Below are 24,439 nucleotides of genomic sequence, written 5' to 3' on the forward strand. Positions count from 1 at the left end.
ACTAGCTGACAAATGAGTTATGCAGAAGCTGAAAGAGCTTCACCAGTCATGACAGTTGTCAAAGAGCATTCGAACCTAGAAAATATTTGCCAAGATGTTGCATCGGTCGGTCAGTCGACTAATACAAACGCGTGGAATACTTGTAGGACTTTATTATATTAATACGAAATGCATCTTATTTTTAATTTGAAGAGTGAACAATAATTTTTTTTCCCCTAGAAATTCGTGAGACAATCTCGCGCGACAATCAGAAATTCGCGAAGCTTTCATGTAAATGTTAGCCCAGCGGAAAAGGCAAAATGCGGCGTGGACGATAGCGGCAGTGTAAGTATATTTTATTAAAATTATTTAATTAAAACCTTCATAGATAATATATTAAATACTCCATATAAAAGAAAAGCTAGACCCTCACTCTCTCCTCTTTTATTTCCTAACATGATTATATAAATCATTTTCATATAAATAACTTTATCTATTTTTATTTGTCCTTTTTTAAAATATACAAATTTAACTTTGAAAACACGAATATCAATTTTATATAATATATATTTTTTTATTTTAATTAAAATATTCTCTTAACGCATTCAATCTTTTAGAGCCTTTTGATAATGGGTTATTCTGAATTCTTCAATTAGCATATTTATTTCAATTGCTCAATTATTCACGCTACTGATTTGCAGAACTATCCTTTGATAGACCATTGCTACGACGTGGTAATAGTAGGAGCGGGAGGCGCAGGATTAAGAGCGGCCTTTGGCCTCGGTAAAAAAGGATACCGTGTGGCAGTGGTATCAAAACTCTTCCCAACTAGGTCACATACCGTCGCTGCCCAAGGTGGCATAAACGCTGCTATCGCCGACGGGAAGAAAGACAATTGGCTGTACCACATGTATGATACAGTGAAGGGATCCGACTGGCTGGGCGATCAGGATGCTATACATCTGCTCACGAGGGAAGCGTCTCGAGTGGTCTACGAGCTCGAAAATTACGGTAAAACCCAATAAATCACAAATATAATTATCTTCAGAAACTGTATGCAATAACATGTATATGTTAATATGTGCATATATCATCAATATTAAATTTAATTATCTATGAAGTATATGCATATCTTACCAATTTATAATATATTTATATATAATATATATAAATTATGTGTTTCTTAGTATTTTTATTTAGTACAGTGGTTTTTTAATATTTTTGTTTAATACAAAATATGTATTAACTTATACATATGTATATATGATTTGAAGTTAACAATTAAATAAATATACTAAAAAAATTGTAGGCTGTCCATTTAGTCGGACGGAAGACGGTAGGATCTACCAGCGTGCTTTTGGCGGCCAGTCGTTGGAATTTGGCAAAGGCGGACAGGCTTTGCGAACCTGCGCCGTCGCCGACCGAACCGGCCACGCGCTGCTTCACACCCTCTACGGCCAGAGTCTTCGCTACGACGTGCATTATTTCATCGAGTATTTCGCCCTGGACTTGCTCATGCACGGCCGATGCTGCAAAGGTATTCTGGCCTGGGAATTGGAGACTGGACTTCTGCATCGATTCAGGGCTCATCATACAGTAAGAAAAGGCTACAAGATCAATGTTATATATTTTTTATTTTATTTACAGAAAAGATAACGCATCAATTATTTATTAACACGTATACAATATATAATGTAATATACAATATAATTATAATTTACTTTTTTGTTCATCGGCGCAGCTTCATTACCACTCGTATATTTGACCATGTGTATTTTGATACAAATGAATTTATTAATTTATAATAATATAAATCTCGCAGGTGATTGCAACGGGCGGTGCTGGAAGATGTTACTTCTCCTGTACCGCGGCGCACGCCTGCACCGGCGACGGCATGGCGATCGCGTGTCGAGCGGGATTGCCGTTGCAGGACATGGAGTTCGTTCAGTTTCACCCGACCGGTATTTTCAGATCGGCTTACACACCTCGCCGACGACTCCGTTCTCCTTATCCGGTTCCTCTTAATTGATCGACTGATATCTTTCTCGCGCTGCAGGCATTTACGGCAGCGGTATACTCATAACCGAGGGCAGCCGGGGAGAAGGCGGCAAACTCGTCAACTCCGCGGGAGAATTCTTCATGGAAAAGTACGCGCCGGTGGCTAAGGATCTAGCCTCTCGCGACGTTGTGTCGAGAGCTGTGACCGCCGAAATACTGGACGGAAGGTTTTTGCTGCGATCCTTTGTATTCTATAATTCTCTCGTTCTTTTCCCCTTCCGCTGAAAGACCAAACGAATTAACGTATTTAAATATGGGAGAAAGGATGGAGAACTCGCGGAGATGCTTAGAACATCTTGTATAAAGGCAGTAGGATTGATAGATGAAAGAAAATTTACTTCAACTTTGTGGTAGCTGTGGACTTTACTGTCGCGAATCTTTTATTTAGAAGTAACTAAATAATTTCTATGCCAATAGATACTTAAATATTTAAGCAAACGAGCAAGAGATAATAGACTTCGTCATATCAACTTCCTGGAAGTAGGAATACACTGTTAATTACGCTGAATTAGTTGCGTAAGAACACGTGAGATTCATGTGGGAGCGTTTTTTTCGCTGATGGAAAATTACATTGCCTCGCGCTATTTCTCGCAGGGGCGTCGGGGAGAGGAAGGATCACATTTATTTGCAATTGCATCATCTGCCGGCCGAGCTGATACACGAGAGGTTGCCCGGAATTTCGCACCTCGCCTGGGTGTTCGCCGGCGTGGACGTGACGAAGGAACCGATCCCCGTGATTCCCACGGTGCATTATAACATGGGTGGCGTGCCTACAAATTGGCGTGCCCAAGTGAGAAACAATATAATTATATTTTCTTAGTAGGACAATTGTTTTAATTACTTTTAACTAACCGATGTAAAAATTGCCAGCCTAGTCGACCGTTTCGGTCGTTATTTTATATTTATTTTCGGTCGCTGTATTATTTTAGACATTATATGTAACATTATTCATCAAACAAAAGTGTGTTAATATTAGTTATATAATCGTATTACTATTGCTAATACACTTATGTCTATTTCTATCAAAGCAGATTAACTTTAATCTCTTTAAAAAAGATTTGACTTTTACTTTTTATCTTTCTCTATAGTTCTAAGAGTTAGAGAACGATAAAAAGTTGAACCGAAATTATAGTCAATCTAACATTGATAGAAATAGACATGAATTGTTTTATTGACAAAAGTAAACGTGTGCGTACTCAATTATTTGTATATACAGGCCAAGTAAATACGTTTACACAGATAACAACAGAGATTATTGGCGGCTACCGGCGTTTACGATGCGGTTATTTGACGTAATTGTATTTTCGACATAAATGACACCTTGTCAGGTATTAACGAGAGAAAACGAGGAGGACAGACCGATCGAAGGCCTCTGGGCAGCCGGCGAGACCGCGTGTGCGTCCGTTCACGGTGCTAATCGCCTGGGTGCTAACAGCCTCCTGGAAATTGTCGTCTTCGGCAAAGCCATCGCCGACCAGATCGACTGTATCGCCAGGCCTGGCGAACGTCACGAGGATCTGTCATCAGTAAGGAAAAAAAATTATGGGACGTTTCGGACACGCCTCTCTTTCCTATCTTTCCGAAAAGCAACTTTTTGTGGTCACGAATTAATAAAACGCAATATCGTCAGTGTCGCAAATTACTATCCTCATAACTATGATATTATATTTTTGATTATTTCGCGACACTATGTTTTAAGATTATTCGGCAAAGAATCTCTTTGCTATAGTTAAACAAATTATATTTTGTGGCAATTGCTTTATAAATTTTTAAAACATATTTATAAATTTATTTTTACATTATTTTTTATTTATTATTTTCTTTACATATTTTTTTATTTTTTTATTTTTTTGACGGATAAATCTTTGCTTAAAACTGTATTATTAAAGCCGTGGAACGAGAACTTGCGTGTCCAGGTCGAGGAAGGTCCGCCTTTTACGAGTTACGAATTAGCATACAGATGCATGTGATCAAAAATGGTGATTTGGCTGCAGGACATCGGCGAGCAGTCGATTTGTCGCTTCGACGCGACCCGTTATGCGAAAGGCTGCGTTCCCGTTGCCGAGCTGCGCGACGAGATGAGACATACGATGCAGAAATACTGCGGGGTATTAAGGACCTGCGATATTTTGCAGCGCGCGTGCAGGGAGATGTCCCGTCTCTACACCTGCGATCTGCCAGACTTATGCGTAAGCTGCTAATCACCGCGCCTCATTATCTTAATGATAAAATTATTTATAAAGAATATATTTAGAAGCTCTTTTAAAACATATAAACGAGATGCATATGTAAATACAATTTTCCCAATATGTTTCAAGGAATAATGACGAAACTATATAAATAAGAATATATTAAGACTATGTTATAGAGACAGTAGGCTTATATTATAGGGGCTTGTATTATACGGAAACACACTTTGTTTTTTATTTTAAATTCGAATAAGTGACTATAATACTATACGAAATACACTCTACTTTTTTTTTATTCTATATAAATCCCAGATTCTCTCTCTCTCTCTCTCTCTCTCACGAATACGGGCATTCCATAATTATAGTCCGGAACTAACGATAGCCCGATTATATATGATTGCACGAATAATTGTACCGCTACATCGCGGTCGGCGGCGTAATGACGTGTCGTTGCATAGAACGATGATACACATATGCGAGACGCTTTATCTAGACCCACTTTATCCAGACGCACATGTGGATCTCTATGGAATGTTTTTTTTTTTTTAGGTGCAAGATCAGTCCCTCATTTGGAACACCGAACTCGTCGAGGCCTTGGAGCTGCAAAACATGATGCTCGTCTGCATGCACACCGTATACGCGGCCGAAAATCGAAAGGAGTCGAGAGGCGCGCACGCCAGGGAAGACTATAAGGTCAAGTAGAGTTTCAAATAGATGAATTACATTAATGGAAAAAAAATTAGAATATCTCAAATTTGTACAGATGCAAGTAAGTAATTTAATGCAAATAAGTAACGCTGCCGGCTGCAATTTTTCGAAATTGTAAACACAATCTTAATTGTGAACCGACTGAAATCGAGAGAGAAAGAGAGTCGTGAATGCTTATTTCATTTCTAGGACAGAGTTGACGAATATGACTATACAAAACCGCTCGAGGGACAGAAGAAACGACCTTACACAGAACACTGGCGTAAGCATACGCTTACTTGGGCTCAGGAGGATGGAACGGTTAGTTAAAATGCTAAAAAAAAATAATAATAATGAAATTAAATTTCTCTCGTTGGAGTATCATCGGTAAAACAAAGTCGAACCATTCGGAGATTACAAATTAAAAGAAATACAAAAAAGTTTTTACGCTTTATTACAGAAGATATTGAAATATATTACTAATAAATCCTGCTCATGAAAACTAATAATTATTACATGAGCAATATTTATTTATAAATAAACTGACTATGTGTCTCTCGATTTGCATCAAATACACATTTGATTCATTGCATTTTATTAGAAATATTTCTAATTCAATGATTTGTTATTGATTAGTACGATTTTTAACGGCGCGCTCTGTTTACAGATTTATATTTCTTATCGGCCCGTTATCGACACTACTCTAGACGAAACCGAAGCCCAGCACGTGCCCCCTGCAATTCGCGCATATTGACTCAAGAAATGAGTAATCGCCAGCAGCCGGATAATTGGAAACGTAATGGAAACGCGATGCGATTATGAATCTAAGTCGGCTGTCGCGTTATCTCGCTAATCCCGCAATGGGAGCCACGAAATACGGAAAGTAGATATTTTACCATCAGAAATCGAGGAATATGCAACGAGAAAATCGTCAAAATACATTTCTTCCTTAAATATATTACTTTTAAATATTACTTCATCTCGGACACCTTGCATAAATTGCCTCGCACGCGACACGCGTCGATTTACAGTAGTAGTTTACTGGCAAAAATAATTAATGCCCATGTCAATTTAAAGCAATTTTAGTAAAACGTTCCTTCGAACTTTGTTTGCCGGAGCTGAGGTTGTGATAGAGAAATTATGCAAGAATGTTGACGAAACTTCATAATCGTCTCTTTTTTTTTTGTTTTTATATAGAGAAGACATCGAGCATGGTCATGGTTCAACTGGTTCAACATGTTTCAGCAACGTCACTACATCCGCAACCTAGTTTCGTAAGATATAAAGCGTTAACTATACCTTCGCTGATAATATAATTATACTGTTGCGCTGATAAATGCTCTCAATAAACTTTTTACAGACGACATATATAAATTTTCACTAACTTTACGTAATATTCTATTAAATATCCATATTAGTTACGCATGCCTGCAAATCCAAGAAATATATGATGATCTGTACCCTAGTCGCAAATTTTCTTAAATGTTTCTAAAATGTTACGATTTTTATTTCATAAAAAATAAAGTATATATAAAATATACAAAATGGAATATCGATCGAGCACATTATTTGAAAATTGCTGTGTTATGTAAACAGGTTTATTTTGCGGCAATTAATGCATATGTACGTGACATATACGTAGATAAAAGTTACGCTGTTGACAATGAGATAAGAATGCGAATTTCTAGAGCCGGAGAAATTGTAGTCTTTACATGTGCACATCTTAATTTATATTCACACGGTAAAAGTGGTCCACGTTTTACGCGCCACGTTACGCCCCCTCGTTCGAATTATACCGGGTGGCCTAGAACGACATTGATCGTCGAATCGAACAGAGCCGCGGTTCTCAATGGTTTTCTATTTCGTTCTAGTTAATTCGAAGGAGCAAATTTTATTTATGCAAATTTATTTCCTAGATCGTTGTCCCTTTTTTTCTAAAAATATGCAGTCAGGAGAGACAAACAAATTTATTATATAAATATGAATTTTCAGAGTTAATTCTACATCTATATATATCTGACATTTCCATATAATTGCGCGTGTATAGTTGTGGAACTTAAAACCAACGAAAGGATTGAGAACAGAAGATCTGTTCGTTTTCTAATTTAGACTCTCGATTTTCAAAATTAACTCGCATATCTTCGAACATATATATATATATATATATTTCTCATTCGCGATGCGGCCGCGGACCGCACGTTCGAAGGACGTTTTCAGGCGCGTTGGCAGCACTGTGCGCGCGCAGCATTCCGGCGACGCTCGGCGTCACAGTCGGTGCCGAGCCGCCGAGCCGAGCTGATCGAAGCCGGGGGCCGATAAACGGGTGGCGAGGGTTACGAGTTACGGTCAGTCGCGTGTTAGCGAGAGCGCGCGCGGGTCCGTCTGTCTGTCGGGGTGGTCCGTGTATCTCGGACGCGCGGGAAGCCAAGTACGCGGGAGCAGGGGCGACGTGCGAGATGAGCGGGATGCTGAAGCTGTCGACGTCGTTGCTGCCGAGGAGCTTGCCCGGTGCGGCGACGCTGGTGAGAATCCGGGAGCTCGCGAGAAACAATTCGAACAACGGAGGCTTCGTTCCCCGTTCGCCGCACCGATTTCCACCCCGCGCGGCGAGGGAACGCGCGGGGCCGGCCGAGAGAAACTGTCGGCGCGCCGGGGGAGGGAGGAGAGTCCGCGGTTTCCCGCGGGTCCGGAACTCGAAACACTCGAATTCCCCCCCCCCCCGACGGAACTGGAACGCGTCTCTCGCCGCGGAGAGAGACACACCTGGGGCCTAGAGAACCTCGCGCGTTCCTAGCGCGGCCTCGCGCCATCTTAAAGGAAGAAAAAGAACGATCCCGTCGGCCGACACCGTTACTCCGCGCAGGGGGGGGGGTTACGGGTTACCCTCGTGACGTAGGTCAGGGCCACGCCGGAGGCCCGCGGCGGAGCCTCGTTACGTAATTTTTTATTCGCCGCGTCCCGCCGGTGGACAACCGCGATGATGAGGTGCTGCACGCCGTGGCGCGCGACGCGGCGCATCAATTACGTAAGGTGTGCGCGGAGACCGACGAAACGCGCGGGCGGAATCTCGTCGTTGCTCGGGGATCGTTGCCCGAATACGCGCGGCATCCCCCTTCGGCTCGTCGAAGGCGGGGGGAAGAGGAACACCCCTGCCCCCCGTCGTCGCCCGTTCCCCGAGAGACACTCCACCGTCTCCACCGTGGGGTAGAACGGAACCGATCTATTTCCATATGCTCGGCCGCGTCGGTCAAACGGGGGCTGCTCCGCTTGCTCTCGCGTCTAACGGTGCGCGCTGCTCGATGGCTCGATAGCGTGCATATACTCCGAGTTCATTCCCGAGTCGAGATCACCACGCTTTTACGGCGTTTCGGCGTCGATGTCGATTAGCTTGCGCGCGCGGCGCGGTGAGAACGAGGTATCGATATCCGGCGAGGTATACTGGTTTTTCGAAAGGGCCAGGGCGGCGAAGGGCTTATTTCGGTAAAATCTCGACGGGAGGACGCGTCGTTCGATTTGCCGTCGATATTAATTGTTTTCTTCGACTACACATATATATATATTTTTTTTGTTAAATTTGTGGTTTCAAATTATACTTAATTTGAGTCGTTTGGTCTACTCCTACTCGATATGTCGTTAATTTAACTAAACCAATGGAGTTAAAATAATAAGGTAAATTTACCGATGCCCGGACCCGTATCTATGTATCTCGACATTTTTATCATTTTAGTTCTTAAATAAGTTGTAACGCAAATTAAAATCAAAGAATCAAAGATGAAAATATTTTTCTCGCATTATATTTTTATCTTTGATTTTAATTCGCGTTACACTTATTTAAAAATTAAATTTATAAAGGTGTCCAGACACAGGTCTTAAGTGTCCCGGCATTGGGACACTTACCTTACTACTTTGTGTTAAAAATAACAAAATGTTATTTAACTCAAGGTATTGGTTTAAATTTCATCCTTCAATATTTAACAGTATAGAGAAGACGGATTATATAGACTGTCTTTGACTATACAGTCAAAGATTGTTTTAATTAATTCGAGATTAAATTTGACAATTTTTCAATGATACGAGATAAACGTGAGGCACACCTGGATACGAGATTTCGCGTCGCGCGTCGACATTGATATCGAGCTTTATTTTCACGTCTTGGTTTCTGGATTTTGTGGAAAAGCTTCACGTTATAGGACGTGAGGGTAAAGTTTTATCGCGCGCGAGATATTTGCGATTGTCAAACAGCGCCGAGATCTCTTATCAAGATTTTTGTCACGGCAGCGAATTAGATACGCGCGCGCCGAGAGCGTTTTATTAAAAAGATAATAAAGTTTACATCTGTGGAAATACATTGCCGTTACCTTAATGATTAATAATCGACGCGCCTCCGCGATATCTCGCGGCCTTTAACGGTTGATCGCGTCGACGTAGATTATAGTTAAATTTTTAACGAAGCTACTTTTTTAAAACTCGAAACGAAACAGAGACATTGAAGCAAATCAGCCGAGTCGAAAATTTTCCTTTTTTATATTTTCCAAGGTGAGATTCGTCAACGTGGTATATTTCAGGTCGAGCGAGAGCTTTGCATTTTAATTGGTACAGCGATGTTGAATTATTCATTCATCTCTCTTTCCGAAAGATCACCGTACGATCATTTAATATCGCTGATGCGCGATCTCAAAATCGAACGGAAATGTTTTTTTTTTTGCCTTATCTTTGCGTACAAATAATCGTAAGTTGACGATAAGCCACGGAAAATTATCGTTTTCTGCAAGTGTCCCCCGAGCATTGGTGCGCTTATCACTTTTAATTATTTTGCGACGCGATACACACGACGAAGAAGTAAAGAGACTCATTGCGCGATCGATGTTTCTCTCCTGGCGACTAATTAACCCGCTAATTATCCGCAGACATAACTTTAAAGCGATTATTTGTATAGGGACACGCTCGTTAAATTATTTCGTAAAAACGTTATAAAAATGTGCGCACATTATATCAGCTTTCCGTAAAGTTGCGAATCAGCGTTCAATATTACAACTATCCTAAACGCTGTTCTCATCAATCTTATCTTTTTATATTGACTGCGTAATGCTTCCACTTTTTATCCTGAATAAATAAAAGGAATATTCATATTTTCGTCACGAGCCTTTCGCAATGTTCTTGCAATACTTGCGCGATCGTGGAATGCGTAAAATCTTATCTGCAAATAGCATTAAATTGTTTAGTTATGTAAGTACTGTACAACTATATTTAATTATGTAAAATATGTATAATCTGAAAAAAAATATGAGGGTACGTTTTGTCTATATTGACGATGCTTGTCTCCATATGGTCATATAAATAGAACATATGTCGAATTGAATACATATATGTACGATCTCGCGTATACGCAATTGCAGATTCGTGACTCATTATAAATAACAACGTGTCCACGTGACGTCTTACCTAACAATTTGCTGAAAAATCCTAGATGAAATAGGAAACTGTAGCTTCCTAAATGACAATCTATAAAAGCAGAAAGCTGTAAAATATTAAAGGATGAAATTTAAACATCAAATACCTTGTGTTAAATAACATTTTGTTATTTTTTTAACTATTATGTGCATCGAAATTTATATTATAACACAAAATAATATTATTTTAACTTGATTGGTTTAGTTAACTAAACTAAACGAACTAAAATATTGAGTAGGAACAGTGCGGCGACCTATAGGAATGGTTAAAAATATAATTGAGTATAATTTGACACTACAAATTCAACAATGTCTGGTAGGTATGTCGTTATCGTTGCACATTAGACTCTTTGATTTATTCCAATAAAATTCGAATTTTATATTACGTTGCGCATCCGAATATATTTTATCAGTATTATTTTTTTCTTATTCCGTCTAGTTGCTTAGAATTCTTTCATTTACCTCAATAAAATTCGAATTTTATATTACACATCCGAATATATATATATTTTTTATTATACGTACATCTTTAAATTTTGTATTACAAAATTTTACAAAATGTGCAATGGAAATACCTACAGCCAGCTATTACGTTAAATAATCTAGCGAGTGAATCAGTTAATGAGAGTACACGCTCCATTGTAATCTTTTGCGGTATACGATTCGCTTTTTTGCCCTTGGTATCTCCGCTTCGCTTCCTTTCCGCAGAACAAGCTGGGACTGCCGCTTCTCCTCGGCAACCGCAGGTTTCACCGCACGCCAGATCGCACGGCCAAGATCTCCGACGAGATCTCCAAGCAGTACCCGTTGGTGGATCACACGTATGACGCGGTGGTAGTGGGAGCCGGCGGTGCCGGTCTACGCGCGGCCTACGGCCTCGTGGCCGAGGGCTTCAAGACCGCGGTGGTCACTAAGCTGTTCCCGACGAGGTCGCACACAGTCGCCGCCCAGGGTGGCATCAACGCCGCCCTGGGCAACATGGAGGACGATAATTGGCAGTGGCACATGTACGACACCGTCAAGGGCTCGGACTGGCTGGGCGACCAGGATGCCATTCACTACATGACCCGTGAAGCGCCGAAGGCCGTCATCGAGCTGGAGAACTGCGGCATGCCCTTCAGCCGCACCACCGACGGTGAGTGAAAGTGGAGGCAATGGACCGGATGGTGTATTTTTTAATTATATATTTTACATTTTATATAATATTAAAAAATAACACACATATCTATACGTAATAAAAATAAAAAGATAATTGAAATAATTGAAAGTTTAAAAAGATTGAAAGGTTCCTTAGGAAATAAAATCATTACAGAATCTGCGATATAGAGAAGGGCCGGTTAGAGTTCGAGCGTAAAGATCTGCAAATAAGAGTATGACGGTTTAACTTTAAAAAGTGGAGAGAGTTGCAAGAAAATACAGAGAAAGCGGCCAATATAACTTTATTCAAATTTAAAGACGATACCAAGGACTAGTGTCACGTAATCGAAGTAAATTGTTTCGCGTACATATTTCCGAAACGTTCTTGTTGCTGTTAGTTTAATTAATAAATATACGTCTAAGAACTCAGATCCGAGACGTCGTCGCTGGTCATAGTCGCGCCTGTTCCTGACGTTGCGGAATCTGATTCCGCGTCGGAATCGTCTCCCCTGCTTCTTGAACGCCTTCTTTCTTTTCTTTCCTGAAACGTAAACAACCGTATGTTATCTACGAGTAATGATAGATTGTAAAAATTATAAAATTAGTAAAACTATCAAGCTCTATATAATTTTGCATTTCTCTTTGACATATAAATATTAAACATATATATTAAACTTTCCTTTTTTTTATGAATTATTGATATGCAATTAACTGAATATATAATAATTTAATGGCAAAATTTTAGGAAATATATATAGACATCAGTAAAGAATTTTAATTCCGTTCCGAAAAATTTGTAGGAAATTAGTGAATGCTTATTTAATTCGAACGAACCTCTCGTTCTTTCTTTTTCTGGTCCTTCTGATCGGCTTTCTTCGAGGAGTCGCTGCTGTTAGGCTTGTTCTGCTGCGCGTTCTTATTGTTCTTATTGTTCTGCGATTGTTGCTTGGCCGCTTCTACATAGGGCATCTTCTCCGCGGATGACATTTGTCGCCACGCTTGTCCACCGAAACGAAACTGATCCTTTGCCTTCAGCTTGTTATAATCCTGTAATTTGTTCCACTTACATAACGCTCGCATATGTTATCCCCATGCCATTTTTGCGATTCGTTACCTGCCTAAAGTCTTGCATAAAATTGAGAAAAGCATTCGCACTTCTCAATTGCCTCCTCCGCGGAGGAGGCCTGCTTGATCTTGATCGCGAGCGGGATGGCTTTCTGTCGTGTTGCCTGGAATCTATTCTGTGCACATATATGCATCATACAATTATTATAAATGGAAAATAAAGAAGTAATTATATATGTGTGTATTTTCAAAAAATTTGATCGAATCTGATATATTTTTTTTAAATATGTTTTAAAATAAGTGTAACTTATATGTGTATATAGGGCAGCAATCTGGAGGTGTGTTCATCTGTCATATATTACGTCTAACTTAATTATAGATCGGTTATGTTTATGTAACTCACTCGTCTCGAGTACGTTTACGACTGGAGGAGGGGGGTCTTGTTATCGGTTGGTACTGATTATCAGAACCTCTTTCTTGTTGCCCTGCGGTTCCAGCCTCTTCCACGCCTGCCGTTACTTCATTATTTTCTTTCCTTCCATTGTCGTCTTCCATGATTTACCAATAATCTCGAAAAAGGTGTATTTGCCCTATCACCATTTACGTATGCACCGATACATCTTACTCGTAGATAAGAAGTAATTGTAGAAAGAGCAAGAATTTGTCCCCGCAATCGAGAAATTAAAACGCGAATTTTTCGAAATATCGTGGAAATAACAAATGTCATTGCTCGGTTGCCATGCAGTTGAAGATTGTCGCTTATCATAAGACTTTTAAAATGAAACGAGTCATCACAGACTCTGTTTCATTTTAAACGGAGAGAATAAGGATACCTAGAGGAGCTTCAGAATTCCATCAGTTCATGTATATTGTATATTAACCCATCTGACTCACAATAAATAAATCTTAAAATTATCTTCGTCAAAATTTATCACATTGTAATATACATTTAATACAAAACCTTATATACTTTACATTTAAATATCTAAGAATTTAAGACAAAAGTTTTAAAAATTTTCTAGTGTTATCATAATATTAATAAAAATCAAAGAATATCATCCATCATGATAATAAAAATTAATTACGGACCATTTTTGTTCTTTCCACCAGGCAAGATCTATCAACGCGCCTTCGGCGGTCAGTCCCTCAAGTTCGGTAAGGGCGGCCAGGCTCATCGATGCTGTTGCGTGGCCGACCGGACCGGCCATTCGTTGCTGCATACACTTTATGGTCAGTCGCTGAGCTACGATTGCAATTACTTCGTCGAGTATTTCGCCCTCGACTTGCTGATGGAGGGTGGCGAATGCCGCGGTGTGATCGCGCTCTGCCTGGAGGACGGGACGCTGCATCGCTTCCACGCCAAGAACACGGTGCTCGCCACCGGCGGCTACGGGCGCGCCTACTTCTCCTGCACATCCGCGCACACTTGCACCGGGGATGGTACCGCCATGGTCTCCAGAGCCAATCTGCCCAATCAGGACCTGGAGTTTGTGCAATTTCATCCTACAGGTATAGATTTAATACCTAATACGTTTTAGAAACACATTATTGCTGTAACATCGATATGTCTATAAATAGATTTGAGGTATTTCGATGATTCTTAGAAATTGATAATAATGCAAGTAACATTTAATTGCTGAGAAATTAAATATTGAAACTTTTAAATACTTAATGAAATAAATCTTCAGTATTCAAGTACGATTAAAATTATTAGATAATTAATATCATGTACTTTCTTTTGATTTGCACAAATCAAAAACACATTGTATTCATTTCAGGCATCTACGGCGCCGGATGTCTGATCACAGAAGGCAGCCGCGGCGAAGGTGGTTATCTGATAAACAGCGAGGGCGAGAGGTTCATGGAGCGTTATGCACCGGTGGCGAAGGATCTGGCATCGCGAGACGTGGTGTCTAGATCCATGACAATGGAAATTAGAGAGGGCAGGTAAGAGTCATTGGCCGATAAAGACGCGTCTTTTGTCGCGTGTTCGGAAATATTCGTGGTAAATATAGTTCTTTTTCTCCGCTTAGAGGCGTTGGACCAGAGAAAGATCATATTTACCTGCAGCTACACCATCTGCCGCCTGAACAGCTAGCCGCTCGGTTGCCAGGAATTTCGGAAACGGCGATGATATTCGCTGGCGTCGACGTGACCCGGGAACCCATCCCCGTCTTACCCACCGTTCATTATAATATGGGTACGTAAGTATATCTATCAATGTCTCTAATGATTGATTTTAATGACGACTCTTGGACTATAATAAAGAGTATACTTAATTGCGGAATGCGGATGTTACAATTAATATTTTTTATTAAAGCATCGTTGAGAAATATTATTTGGCGCAGATTATACGCGCTTAGCAATCAATATGTCAATAAAGAAATGAATTTTATTTCGCTTTTGCAATGAAAGTGGAACTCTAAAATAGCTGTCACGCGATGAGTTTTTTCTTTCACTTAATATGCTGATGATTTCAGTCGAAAGCCCTGACATTTCTAGTGATGACGCCATCGGAGTCATCACGGTTGAGTTTCTTTATATAGTAGGAAAATATTCTGAATAATTTATCAAACGTGACACAGAGTAATTTTTTAATAAAATTTATCACAAACTATTTTGTTCACAGCAATTTCCGCGATTCTACGGAAAAGATTAGCCTAATAACATTATATTTACAGGAGGTGTGCCGACGAATTATAAAGGTCAAGTGTTAACCAAGGAGAACAATCAAGACAAAGTAGTACCCGGCTTATATGCATGCGGCGAGGCAGCTTGCGCATCTGTTCACGGCGCTAATCGATTGGGTGCCAACTCTCTATTGGATTTAGTCGTATTCGGGCGTGCTTGCGCTAAGACTATTGCCCAAGAGAATAAGCCTGGTGAGGCGATTGGGCCCCTAAAACCTGTAAGTTTCTACTATTTCAAATATAAACTTTCTATTAACGTTATAGGTATATGTGTAAACTACATTTAATTTTTATTGCAAGATAAATGATACATAATATGTTGTGTCTTGTTTGTGTGTTTTAGAACGCCGGCGAAGAGACGGTAGCTAATTTAGACTGGGTAAGACACGCTAACGGTTCCATCTCTACCGCGGAATTGAGGCTGACCATGCAGAAGACCATGCAGACGCATGCGGCGGTCTTCAGAGAAGCCGAAACTTTGAAAGAAGGTGAAAAGAAAAAGAACATTGACGTTTTCTTCGCACACAATCGCACGGCAGAATTTATGAATGTTGTGTAACAGCATTGAAAACATTATGTACTTTTTTCATAGGCTGTCGGAAGATGACCGATCTCTACAAGAAACTGGGCGAGCTAAAGGTCGCTGACAAATCTTTAATATGGAATTCCGATTTGATAGAGACGCTTGAGCTGCAAAATCTCATGGTCAACGCGATGCAGACCATCTTTGGGGCGGAGAACAGAAAGGAGAGTCGTGGCGCGCACGCTCGCGAGGATTATAAACAGAGAATCGATGAATACGATTACAGTAAACCAATTGAAAATCAACAACCGAAACCCTTCGATCAACATTGGAGGAAACACACGCTGTCGAAAATCAATCCGAGAACAGGAGAGGTATTTTTTACTCGTCATTTATAGACAGCAGATCGAGATATCGATATCTAAAAATTACTGTGTTTATAAATAACGTTTCTCCCGTTTTCTTAATTTTTTCAATTTGTACTTACGCTCGATATTCACATTAATTAGTAGGTTTTTATTACTGTTTTTCGTTTTAATATTTTCATTCGATAACCTCTCTATTTCACAACTTCTAATCTTATTTTATTTATTTAAGGTGTCTCTGGATTTTAGACCGGTGATCGACGTTACGCTCGATCAACAGGAATGCGCGACAGTTCCGCCAGCGATTCGTTCCTACTAGATTAATTCTATAAATGGACAATATTAAAATCCATCGCTCTAGGATTCTCATCAATCGCCACCGAATTTCGGTCTCAGCGCAATTCTCGATCGCAGCCTAATATTGAGCATTATTTGGACCGAGGTTTTAGCGCAAAGAAATCGTCGCCGTGACGATTCTAGTGCTAAAACTACTATTGCGCAACAAACCTGTTAATTAATTTATTTCACACATATACATACACTCACCAACTTCATCGTGCACCAAAGTTGATTCTTGTCACTCGCTTGCGCCGTGAGTCGCACGAGCAGGAGTAATGGTCTTTGTAGGATGCCGATGCTGAGATTATTGTCCTCTCGTCTACGTGAGGGAGTACGCGCGATCTCGCTCAGCGAAATCGGTACTCAGTTCAACAAGTAATAGTCGAAACTAGAACAATTCGCGGTAACAGAAGGAGGTCTGTATATAAAACATGGACCTTTTCAGGAAATACGTTTTCTCTCCTGTAATATAATACAACGTATCCAGCTACGACACGTTCTTATTGCGCTCCGATCCCAGTACAACGTACTCTCGCGTGTAATGATAGCAGACCGTCAACGAATATCAACGAACTCGATCGCGAACGTCATTTCGCTTGAATTACAAATTTATGTGTAGTAAGATTTTTGCAAACCTTTGATAAGAACTTATTAAAAACTCTGCTGACAGGAGATCTGTTTCTTAAAATAATTATTTACCTCCTGTACACCTTCTGAGTGTTTATTGGAAATTATGATAAACCTTTGTAATTTTTATTTATAAATAGAGCGTTGATATTTTGAGTTATTGTTGCACGTAATGGTACTTTGATGCTGTACCTCTGTACTCCAATACGATTATTATGTTTATTTTTACGTATTTTTGTCATTATGGAGATGTACAAGAATTGTTTGATTTTTAAGTGCTCCTTTTCGCGGTACATGCTCTTGTGAAGAATCGATTGACAGTAAAAAATGAATTAATATTTATGACAATTAATATTGATGATAATTGATATGTTATTGCTTCGTATAAGCTCTTATGTTTTTGTTTGAAAAGTGATCGAATAATTGGAATATCTGTAGGCGTTATTTATATGCAAATACGATTATGAGCACGTAATATTTAAAAAAGTTATTTGACAATATGCTTTTTCTCGTATATATTTTGTTCGTTGCGACTGTATACTTAAATATATCCTAAAAGACAACACAGAAGCGGTATTAATGTTTATTTTTTTCTAGAATATATTATGGAACTATAACGACAGTTTATTTATTACTATATTATTATTTACTAATTTATTCTTTTTTTTTCAGTGAGAATCTTATTTTTAAAATAATTTATAAAAATAAAAGTTATTTTTATGTTTTCTCAAGAGAGTTTCGTAATAAATATTAGATAAATATAAAAAAAGACGATAGGAAATAAAATAACGAATATAAAAATTATTTATAAATAATCGCATATTTCCATTTTATTGATTGAAACTGCTTTTATGTTGTCTTCCAGCGTTGGTACTAATATTATGTACTTCGTAAAAACATGATTTACGTAAAATACGCGGCACAGAGATACAAAATACCGTTATAGTCTCGATTTGTAAAAAAAAGATCGTGTGAGCGTGTTACTTGGCATAGTGGCAAATGTACATAAATCGCGAAAATTGTCAATAAAGCGTTGATACACCTTTTACCTAGCGAAACTAAATCATTTATTAAGCAGTGGATTATTTATTTTTCATAAACACTAATGTAGTTTAAGATAATACTGGATTACAAAATAATCTTGTGAGACTCTCTCTCTCTCTCTCTCTCTCTCTCTTTCTGCTTTGAATTAAGTAGGATTATACTGCCATGAGAGAGACGAAAGGTGTTATATTCCTCTCTAATGCAAAAGATAATATAAATATAAAATAAAGAGAGAAGATATCAAATACACACGGTTCATACTTCTCTTTCGGGGAATTATCTTAAATTATACAAGGATAAGAATAAAGGGTACTCGTATTGACAAGTCACAATGGATTTTTTGCAAGTATTTATTAAACCCATACTTTTGCAGTATTCGTCATAAATAAGAAGTTCGCAGGTTAAATAAAAACTACTACTGAGGACTTTCTCTAAAGCATTAAACTAAAGCTCACCGCAAGAGCTAATACTCCAGACAATTTTTACACATTACGGTTTAATTTAATAAATGAGGATGTATGTTTTGATGAGCATGTATACTCGCACTCGCAATACATATATATAGTATACGCTACCGAGGAAAGTCGGTAAACGTCTGAAAACATCCTTTTTGTTCCTACATCTCGCTAAGAAAGGCTTCGGCAGGCGGGATTCTTATAAAACAATAAAAGTCCGAAAAAGTCATTGGCACGACGTAAATGCTTTCCAACGTGACTTGACACAAAAAAATCTGCGAGCGCCATTGTAATAACTGTAATAATAATAGGATATAAGCGCATCATATTTCGTATGTATAACTTATGAATATATTTCAATAAATCTGCGTTCTGTCGCTAAGATATTTAAAACATAAATATTATTCGCATTAAAGATAAAGATCATAAATAATTGTATAATTTTGATTTTGATCGTTTAGATATTTGTTTTTTTAAGAATGAAGATGCCTGGTTTTGGCGCTCGCAGTTTTCTTTGTGCCGAGTATACAATTGTGGAACCGCGTTCAACGAGACGTTCTCACGCACTTGAGGGTCGAGCTACGCCTCCGACCGTTTGGCAAAAAAGCTCGACAGGAAAGCGGACGATTTAAAGCGAGCAAGACGTATCTTTGTCGAGAAACGCTATACACAACCGGCTCTTTTTAAACTTTCATAGACGCAGGGGAGATTCGTATAATTTTTCCATTACAATGCAAAACGGTACAACCATATATTTACGTACCCTTCTCATTTATCTTCTCGCCGTACCAATTTTGATGTTAGATGTACAATAACGCATCGAACGATAAACTTTCTAATTGCTATTTGTGGAAATAACTACTCTCGAATTCGTAACACACCGATTGCCTATCGATCCTTAGGGCTATGACGATTGAATCACGTCACGTTAAACACTAAATCCTCGCTAGAGAGGCAAAACTTCGACTAAATTTTTATCGTATACAGTCGCAAGCTCGAAATTATTTCGCCGATGATACAGTTGTGACAATTGAAAGCGAGGGATACCGAATGATTAACATCATCTACGAAATCGATACGTCGTGCTCCCGTGCGAAAGGCCCCCGGACGGGCTTCTCGCCGTCAGATCGCTCGATCGATTAAATTGTCGCCTAATAATTATCCTATGATTCTCGTAATGCAAACTCGCGCTCCTTCGCGCGACAGAGGCCGAGGTGTAACTTCCGTTACGTAAAAAAGTAAAGTGAAAGGCTTCTCGCGCATCGTTGTAGGAACGACCGAATATTTGAACTATCGTGTATGTTTTCCGAAGTGCGACGTTAGCTCGTGCGAATCTCGCGCTTCGGAAAAATGTTATAACAATTTTGGTTGATACAAAAAATTGGAAAACATTCTTAATAATCAATCCGCGGTAAGAAATCGAATTTTTCGCAAGTGAATCGGTTTTTTTTTTTAGTGCTTTGAGTCTAGAAATTAAAATTGTTTTAAAATGGATGTTATTTATGAAACATGTATAAAGATCGCCTTCAAATGACAACTAATAATGTGATAAGGACGTTAGTATATTATTTACACGTACAATATAAAAATCTTTAGAATAAATATTTTCGTAAAAACTCTTTTGACCGTTTTAATGTGGAAAAAGTATGGATTTACGCCATTTTCTAAACTAACCGATTCAGATGCATGAAACGGAAGTTACATCAAAAAATTCAATTCTGCTAAGTGTGCAAGTGGCAAATAATTCAAGATAATTATCACAACGGCCAAACCGAATGGTATAAAAACATTTCGGAATCACGACTACCAAAGTTATTTTACACAAAGACATTGGCTGTTGTAATTCTAAAATATAATTCGTATAATACTAATCAAGTCTAAAGACAAAATGCTCCGTCTCACATAAATTGAGATTACACTCTCTTATTTTTCATCGCGTGGTTTCACATTTCGTATTTTATATACACAAACTGGATAAGTGATTCAAACTGAATAAATTGAGAAAGAAAAATTTCCAGAATATATTCCGAATATTCCGATTCATTTTTTTACGCTTATATTATATACATATTTCTGTTCTAAACTTAAGACAATCTGCAATCCAAAAATATTAAAAAAAAAAAAAAAATCAAATCTGTTTCATGGATACGTCGACATATTCTCGAACAGAAAGATTCCTCTTTGGCAAATTATCTATTTCTCAACTTTGTAAAGAAGTTTTTTTCATAGCAAAAATGTAATTTCATATCAGCGGCAAGAAATCGCCCACAAAAAGATCAAATTGTATTTCCTAATAGAAATTGTTAGTGCAATCTTCTGAGCAGAAATCTCGCTGGAGAAGAAATCGAAATGAACTTCACGGCACAGGTGTAAAATCCTGAAAGTAAATTGGAATCCGTTCTCGATTCGAGCAGTTCGCTACAACGCAGTTAATCGTTCTGTATAACGTAGAAATTCTTTGTAGAATTCGGACGTCGATCGCTTAACTTTGTACTTTCGTCTGAAAGACGAGAATAAACGACGACGGTGGTCCCCGATGTCGAGGGACCAGCTGGGTACGCCTTTGTATCTTCGGGGAAGAAGCCCACGAGGAAGGGCCCGAAAGGTCCTTCTTTCCCTTGTTAGCCGCCCTTCTCAGGAACATAATGCATATCATCCACGGTCTGCATTCACACGTTTCTCTTTCTCTCTCACTTCTTTCTCTCTTGGGTCTCGCACACGATGGTAGTGGGTGACGCTAGATGGATGGTGATGGATTTTAAGTCTTGTGCTTGGTTGGCGGTGCTCGGGCCAGCGCCGTTCACGAGGTGGCCCGCAGCTTCTCCAACGCGGGCACCAGCGATTCGTCAAGGGACGGTCCGCAGCTCAGCCCACACTCACCGATCCATCTCGCCTTACCACTCGCGTGGGACTGCAACGAGAACAGGGACGACCTCGTGAATTAAGTCGCTATTTGCTTAATGATCTTCAGCTCAGCAAAAAATACAGCCAAACCCAAAATTATTACCGAATCATAAATTACAATGTACGAATCCTTGTCTTTCAATTAACTCACAAAAAAATTTGATGTTTTTACTGTCGAAAAGATTAAAAAGAAAATAAATAAAGATAAGTGTCAATTAACGATTTAACGAGAAGGAAATCGAACGGAAGTTAATGAAAGGCCGGAGAAATTTATCGGTTCTTCTCTCGGAGGAGGGAGAGTCGGATATTTACCATGGTGAGGTCGCGCTTCCACGCGGTGTGGCACCGCCCATCACAGAGCGGGCACGGCCGTTGCAGGGAGTAGCCGCCGCACTCGCTGCAGTCCAGGGAGACGTGCTCCTCGCTCCACGATACCCCGCACCTGCGCAGAAAACAAGACAACGATAATGAATCGTCGGGCGAATGCACACGCGATTATGCTAATAACAGAGGGGCGTGACACGCGGCCGAAAGACGCGCGGCACAACGACGCGATATTCGCTCGCGGCTCGCGGGAGAACTCCTGCAGGGTGATTTGCATCGCAAAACTATATCGTCGGCAGGACGGTCTTTTAGAGAAGCAAGGTCGTACGCGGTTTAACAATTCGATCAGCTCATCCGGTTTACGCGAGATTTGCTCGTCGATACCGCGACAGGGATAATACATAGCGAAATTATACTGTTCGAATGATACCGGTGGGAGAATTACGATGAGAGAGAGAATTGCGCAAAATTATAGATTAATCGCTAAATGCGTCAGATCAACGGGCAAACGAGAATTTTCTGTCGGACGAAGAAATATCTCTCTGGAACGTCGAATGTGCGTTTGATTAGTCGAGATACGGCGCGGCCCACGCGAATATTTCACAGAAATACCGTACGTTGCATATCTCGAGGCCTGCGTGTGCCCGATGTAGGGTATCGATTTATCGGAATAACCGCGTCAAGCGTCACCAGATAAGCACTGGGCATACCTACTAGCCTCGTTTCTTGAATTCCGCGCCGATAAACGTCCCCCAAACGCTCGACACACTATGGCAATCGCGCGACAATGCGAATTTGTATACCAAAATGTCAAACGGTTCCGAGGGACCGAATCGATTTCGCCGCCTCCTCGACTTCTGGCCACGACGAGCCAAGAGAGTAATAATGTCCTCATTAAGAGTAACACATTTCTCTCCCGAATTAGCGAAATTAAACGCGTCGCGACGCGACGAATTGGAGCCGTCGCCGTGACTCCGGATCGTACTGGATTCTATTGTCCAGTGACACGTCACTCGATAACGTGATGGTTGCGTAATCCGCCGATCAACTCCCACGAGTCCCACGGTCCGTCGCGGATCCGCGCATAGCCGATTCGTATGACGATGTGAAAAAACAAACGGAGCAAAAGTCAACTTACGTAAAGCAGGAGTTCAGCTGAGCGCGCAGCTCCTCGATCGTCAGGATCGTATCCTGGTACTGGGGATGCGAGCCCTGCAGACCGTCGTCCACGCTTCCGCACAGGCTGTGGCGGGACAACGAGATGTTACTCCTGTAAACCGAAACGACAACTCATGTAAATTAGGCGACTATCAATTTTACGCTAGCGAATGAGTATAATGTTCATTAAACTCGCGGAACCCATTTCTTAGAGACTATATAATTTCATTATTGTTAAAAACTACAGTCTAATCTCTGGAATCTCTCCTATAGCTTCTTCTATCAAGTTCACAAAATAATCTCTATTCTATTTAAATTCATAAAACAAATTCCAATGACATTTCTCCCTTTCCTTTCTTCCCTAGCTTTTCTATGTCGCCTGCTCGATTTCATCAGGTGCCATACACCCGACGTGAAGAGAATCAAGCCTGAGGCAACTGTTTCATAATTAAAACGCTATTGTTCCACTTTTGCTTCCAAAAGAAATCGGTCATTCGTTAGAGAAGCTCTTAATGCTAATTACATTATAACTCAATCTCTTTCGTAAAGTTTCCATTACATAACGCCGACCTCAATTTCTCTTTCTCTTTCTCTCTCTCTCTCTCTCTCTCTCTCTCTCTCTCTCTCTCTCTCTCTCTCTCTCTCTCTCTCTCTCTCTCTCTCTCTCTCTCTCGGGGACTCTGTACTTCGTCCGTGGAGAGCGAGAGTCCAATACGGCAAATTTGCGAATTTAAATATCTTCGAATTCAAGTATACGCTCCGTGATATTGCCAAAGATGTGATTCGACGGGACGAGGATAAGGATACGCGAGAGCAAACCGCCTTGAACCTGCCGGCCGAAAGAAAGAGGCCGCGAGCTGCGATTAGCTCGAATGAACGTGCGCGTATGGTATAATCAGGAAGGAAAAAACACGCTTCTCTTTCACGTGACGGCGACGTGAACGCACGCGTAATGAGCCCGGCGCGTTCGTGTTTTCGTACGCTCGACACGACTATGCAATCGGCGTATGTATTATAGGCACTGGGGGAACAAAGGCCGCGGAACGAAGGTTTTCCTGAATGACCGTAAGTCGCGAGGCAAAGATCGTTGGGATTGCGAGCGCCTCTGCGTCGTGCTAATTGCACAACTCTTTAATCAAAATAGCTCAAATAATGAGTAATCCGTTCTCGCGCGCACGTATGTAATATTTTTTAATAAAAGTATCACCGTAACCGTTGGTATATTCCGAAGACAAAAACTATCGTGATTTTTGCCGCAATATTTCCGTCGCGACGCAACGATGATTAGGGGATAATTGGTGGAGTATAGTGATTATCCCCGGAAAGAGTATTTCAAATTGCAGACGTTTTCAGCCGCGCGATTTGATTCAATTGAGGGACTTAATTGGTCGGTAATTCATTGCGATTCCGCACGAAAGTTTGAACACGAGAGATTACGAAGTAAT

At 40.0% G+C, this 24,439-nt stretch overlaps 4 protein-coding genes across 6 annotated transcripts in view; 2 read left to right on the forward strand and 2 right to left on the reverse strand.

Annotated features, from left to right (window-relative positions):
- The first annotated feature begins 226 nt into the window (after positions 1-226).
- Positions 227-7,050, forward strand: LOC143903814 (succinate dehydrogenase [ubiquinone] flavoprotein subunit, mitochondrial). 2 transcript variants are annotated; one of them, XM_077417789.1, is made up of 11 exons: positions 227-324; positions 681-990; positions 1,289-1,575; positions 1,802-1,940; positions 2,036-2,204; positions 2,632-2,827; positions 3,366-3,563; positions 4,032-4,226; positions 4,776-4,919; positions 5,124-5,234; positions 5,581-7,050. In XM_077417789.1, exons 2-11 carry the CDS (start codon positions 888-890, stop codon positions 5,665-5,667), a joined length of 1,629 nt encoding a protein of 542 aa, XP_077273915.1. In that variant the 5' UTR covers positions 227-324; positions 681-887; the 3' UTR covers positions 5,668-7,050. The 2 variants fall into 2 exon arrangements, with proteins under 2 accessions (XP_077273915.1, XP_077273914.1); XM_077417788.1 differs by lacking the exon at positions 227-324 and having other exon boundaries at positions 756-990; positions 5,581-5,709; positions 6,111-7,050.
- Positions 7,051-7,215: 165 nt separating this feature from the next.
- On the forward strand, positions 7,216-18,157 carry Sdha (succinate dehydrogenase, subunit A (flavoprotein)). Its single transcript, XM_077417787.1, has 9 exons — positions 7,216-7,435; positions 11,072-11,498; positions 13,676-14,074; positions 14,344-14,512; positions 14,599-14,765; positions 15,247-15,473; positions 15,599-15,743; positions 15,848-16,152; positions 16,376-18,157. The coding sequence occupies exons 1-9, from the start codon at positions 7,370-7,372 to the stop codon at positions 16,460-16,462; spliced, it is 1,992 nt and encodes a 663-aa protein (XP_077273913.1). The 5' UTR covers positions 7,216-7,369; the 3' UTR covers positions 16,463-18,157.
- LOC143903824 (uncharacterized) lies at positions 11,515-13,672 on the reverse strand. Its single transcript, XM_077417808.1, has 4 exons — positions 12,969-13,672; positions 12,615-12,741; positions 12,335-12,547; positions 11,515-12,041 (listed from the first exon to the last, which is right to left on the reverse strand). Exons 1-4 carry the CDS (start codon positions 13,118-13,120, stop codon positions 11,919-11,921), a joined length of 615 nt encoding a protein of 204 aa, XP_077273934.1. The 5' UTR covers positions 13,121-13,672; the 3' UTR covers positions 11,515-11,918.
- A 330-nt stretch (positions 18,158-18,487) lies between the features above and the next one.
- Pino (protein pinocchio) overlaps positions 18,488-24,439 on the reverse strand; it is a 43,131-nt gene continuing 37,179 nt past the window's right edge. For both annotated transcript variants that reach the window (XM_077417809.1, XM_077417810.1), the window contains 3 exons: positions 22,975-23,106; positions 21,825-21,954; positions 18,488-21,519 (listed from right to left, as the gene is read on the reverse strand). In XM_077417809.1, the coding sequence (XP_077273935.1) occupies positions 21,409-21,519; positions 21,825-21,954; positions 22,975-23,106 (373 nt within the window). In that variant the 3' untranslated portion in view covers positions 18,488-21,408. The remainder of the gene's footprint in view (positions 21,520-21,824; positions 21,955-22,974; positions 23,107-24,439) is intronic.

The sequence above is a fragment of the Temnothorax americanus genome, unplaced genomic scaffold (assembly GCF_048541705.1).
Source record: "Temnothorax americanus isolate GAGA-0224 unplaced genomic scaffold, ASM4854170v1 Scaffold5, whole genome shotgun sequence".
Classification (NCBI taxonomy): domain Eukaryota; kingdom Metazoa; phylum Arthropoda; class Insecta; order Hymenoptera; family Formicidae; genus Temnothorax; species Temnothorax americanus.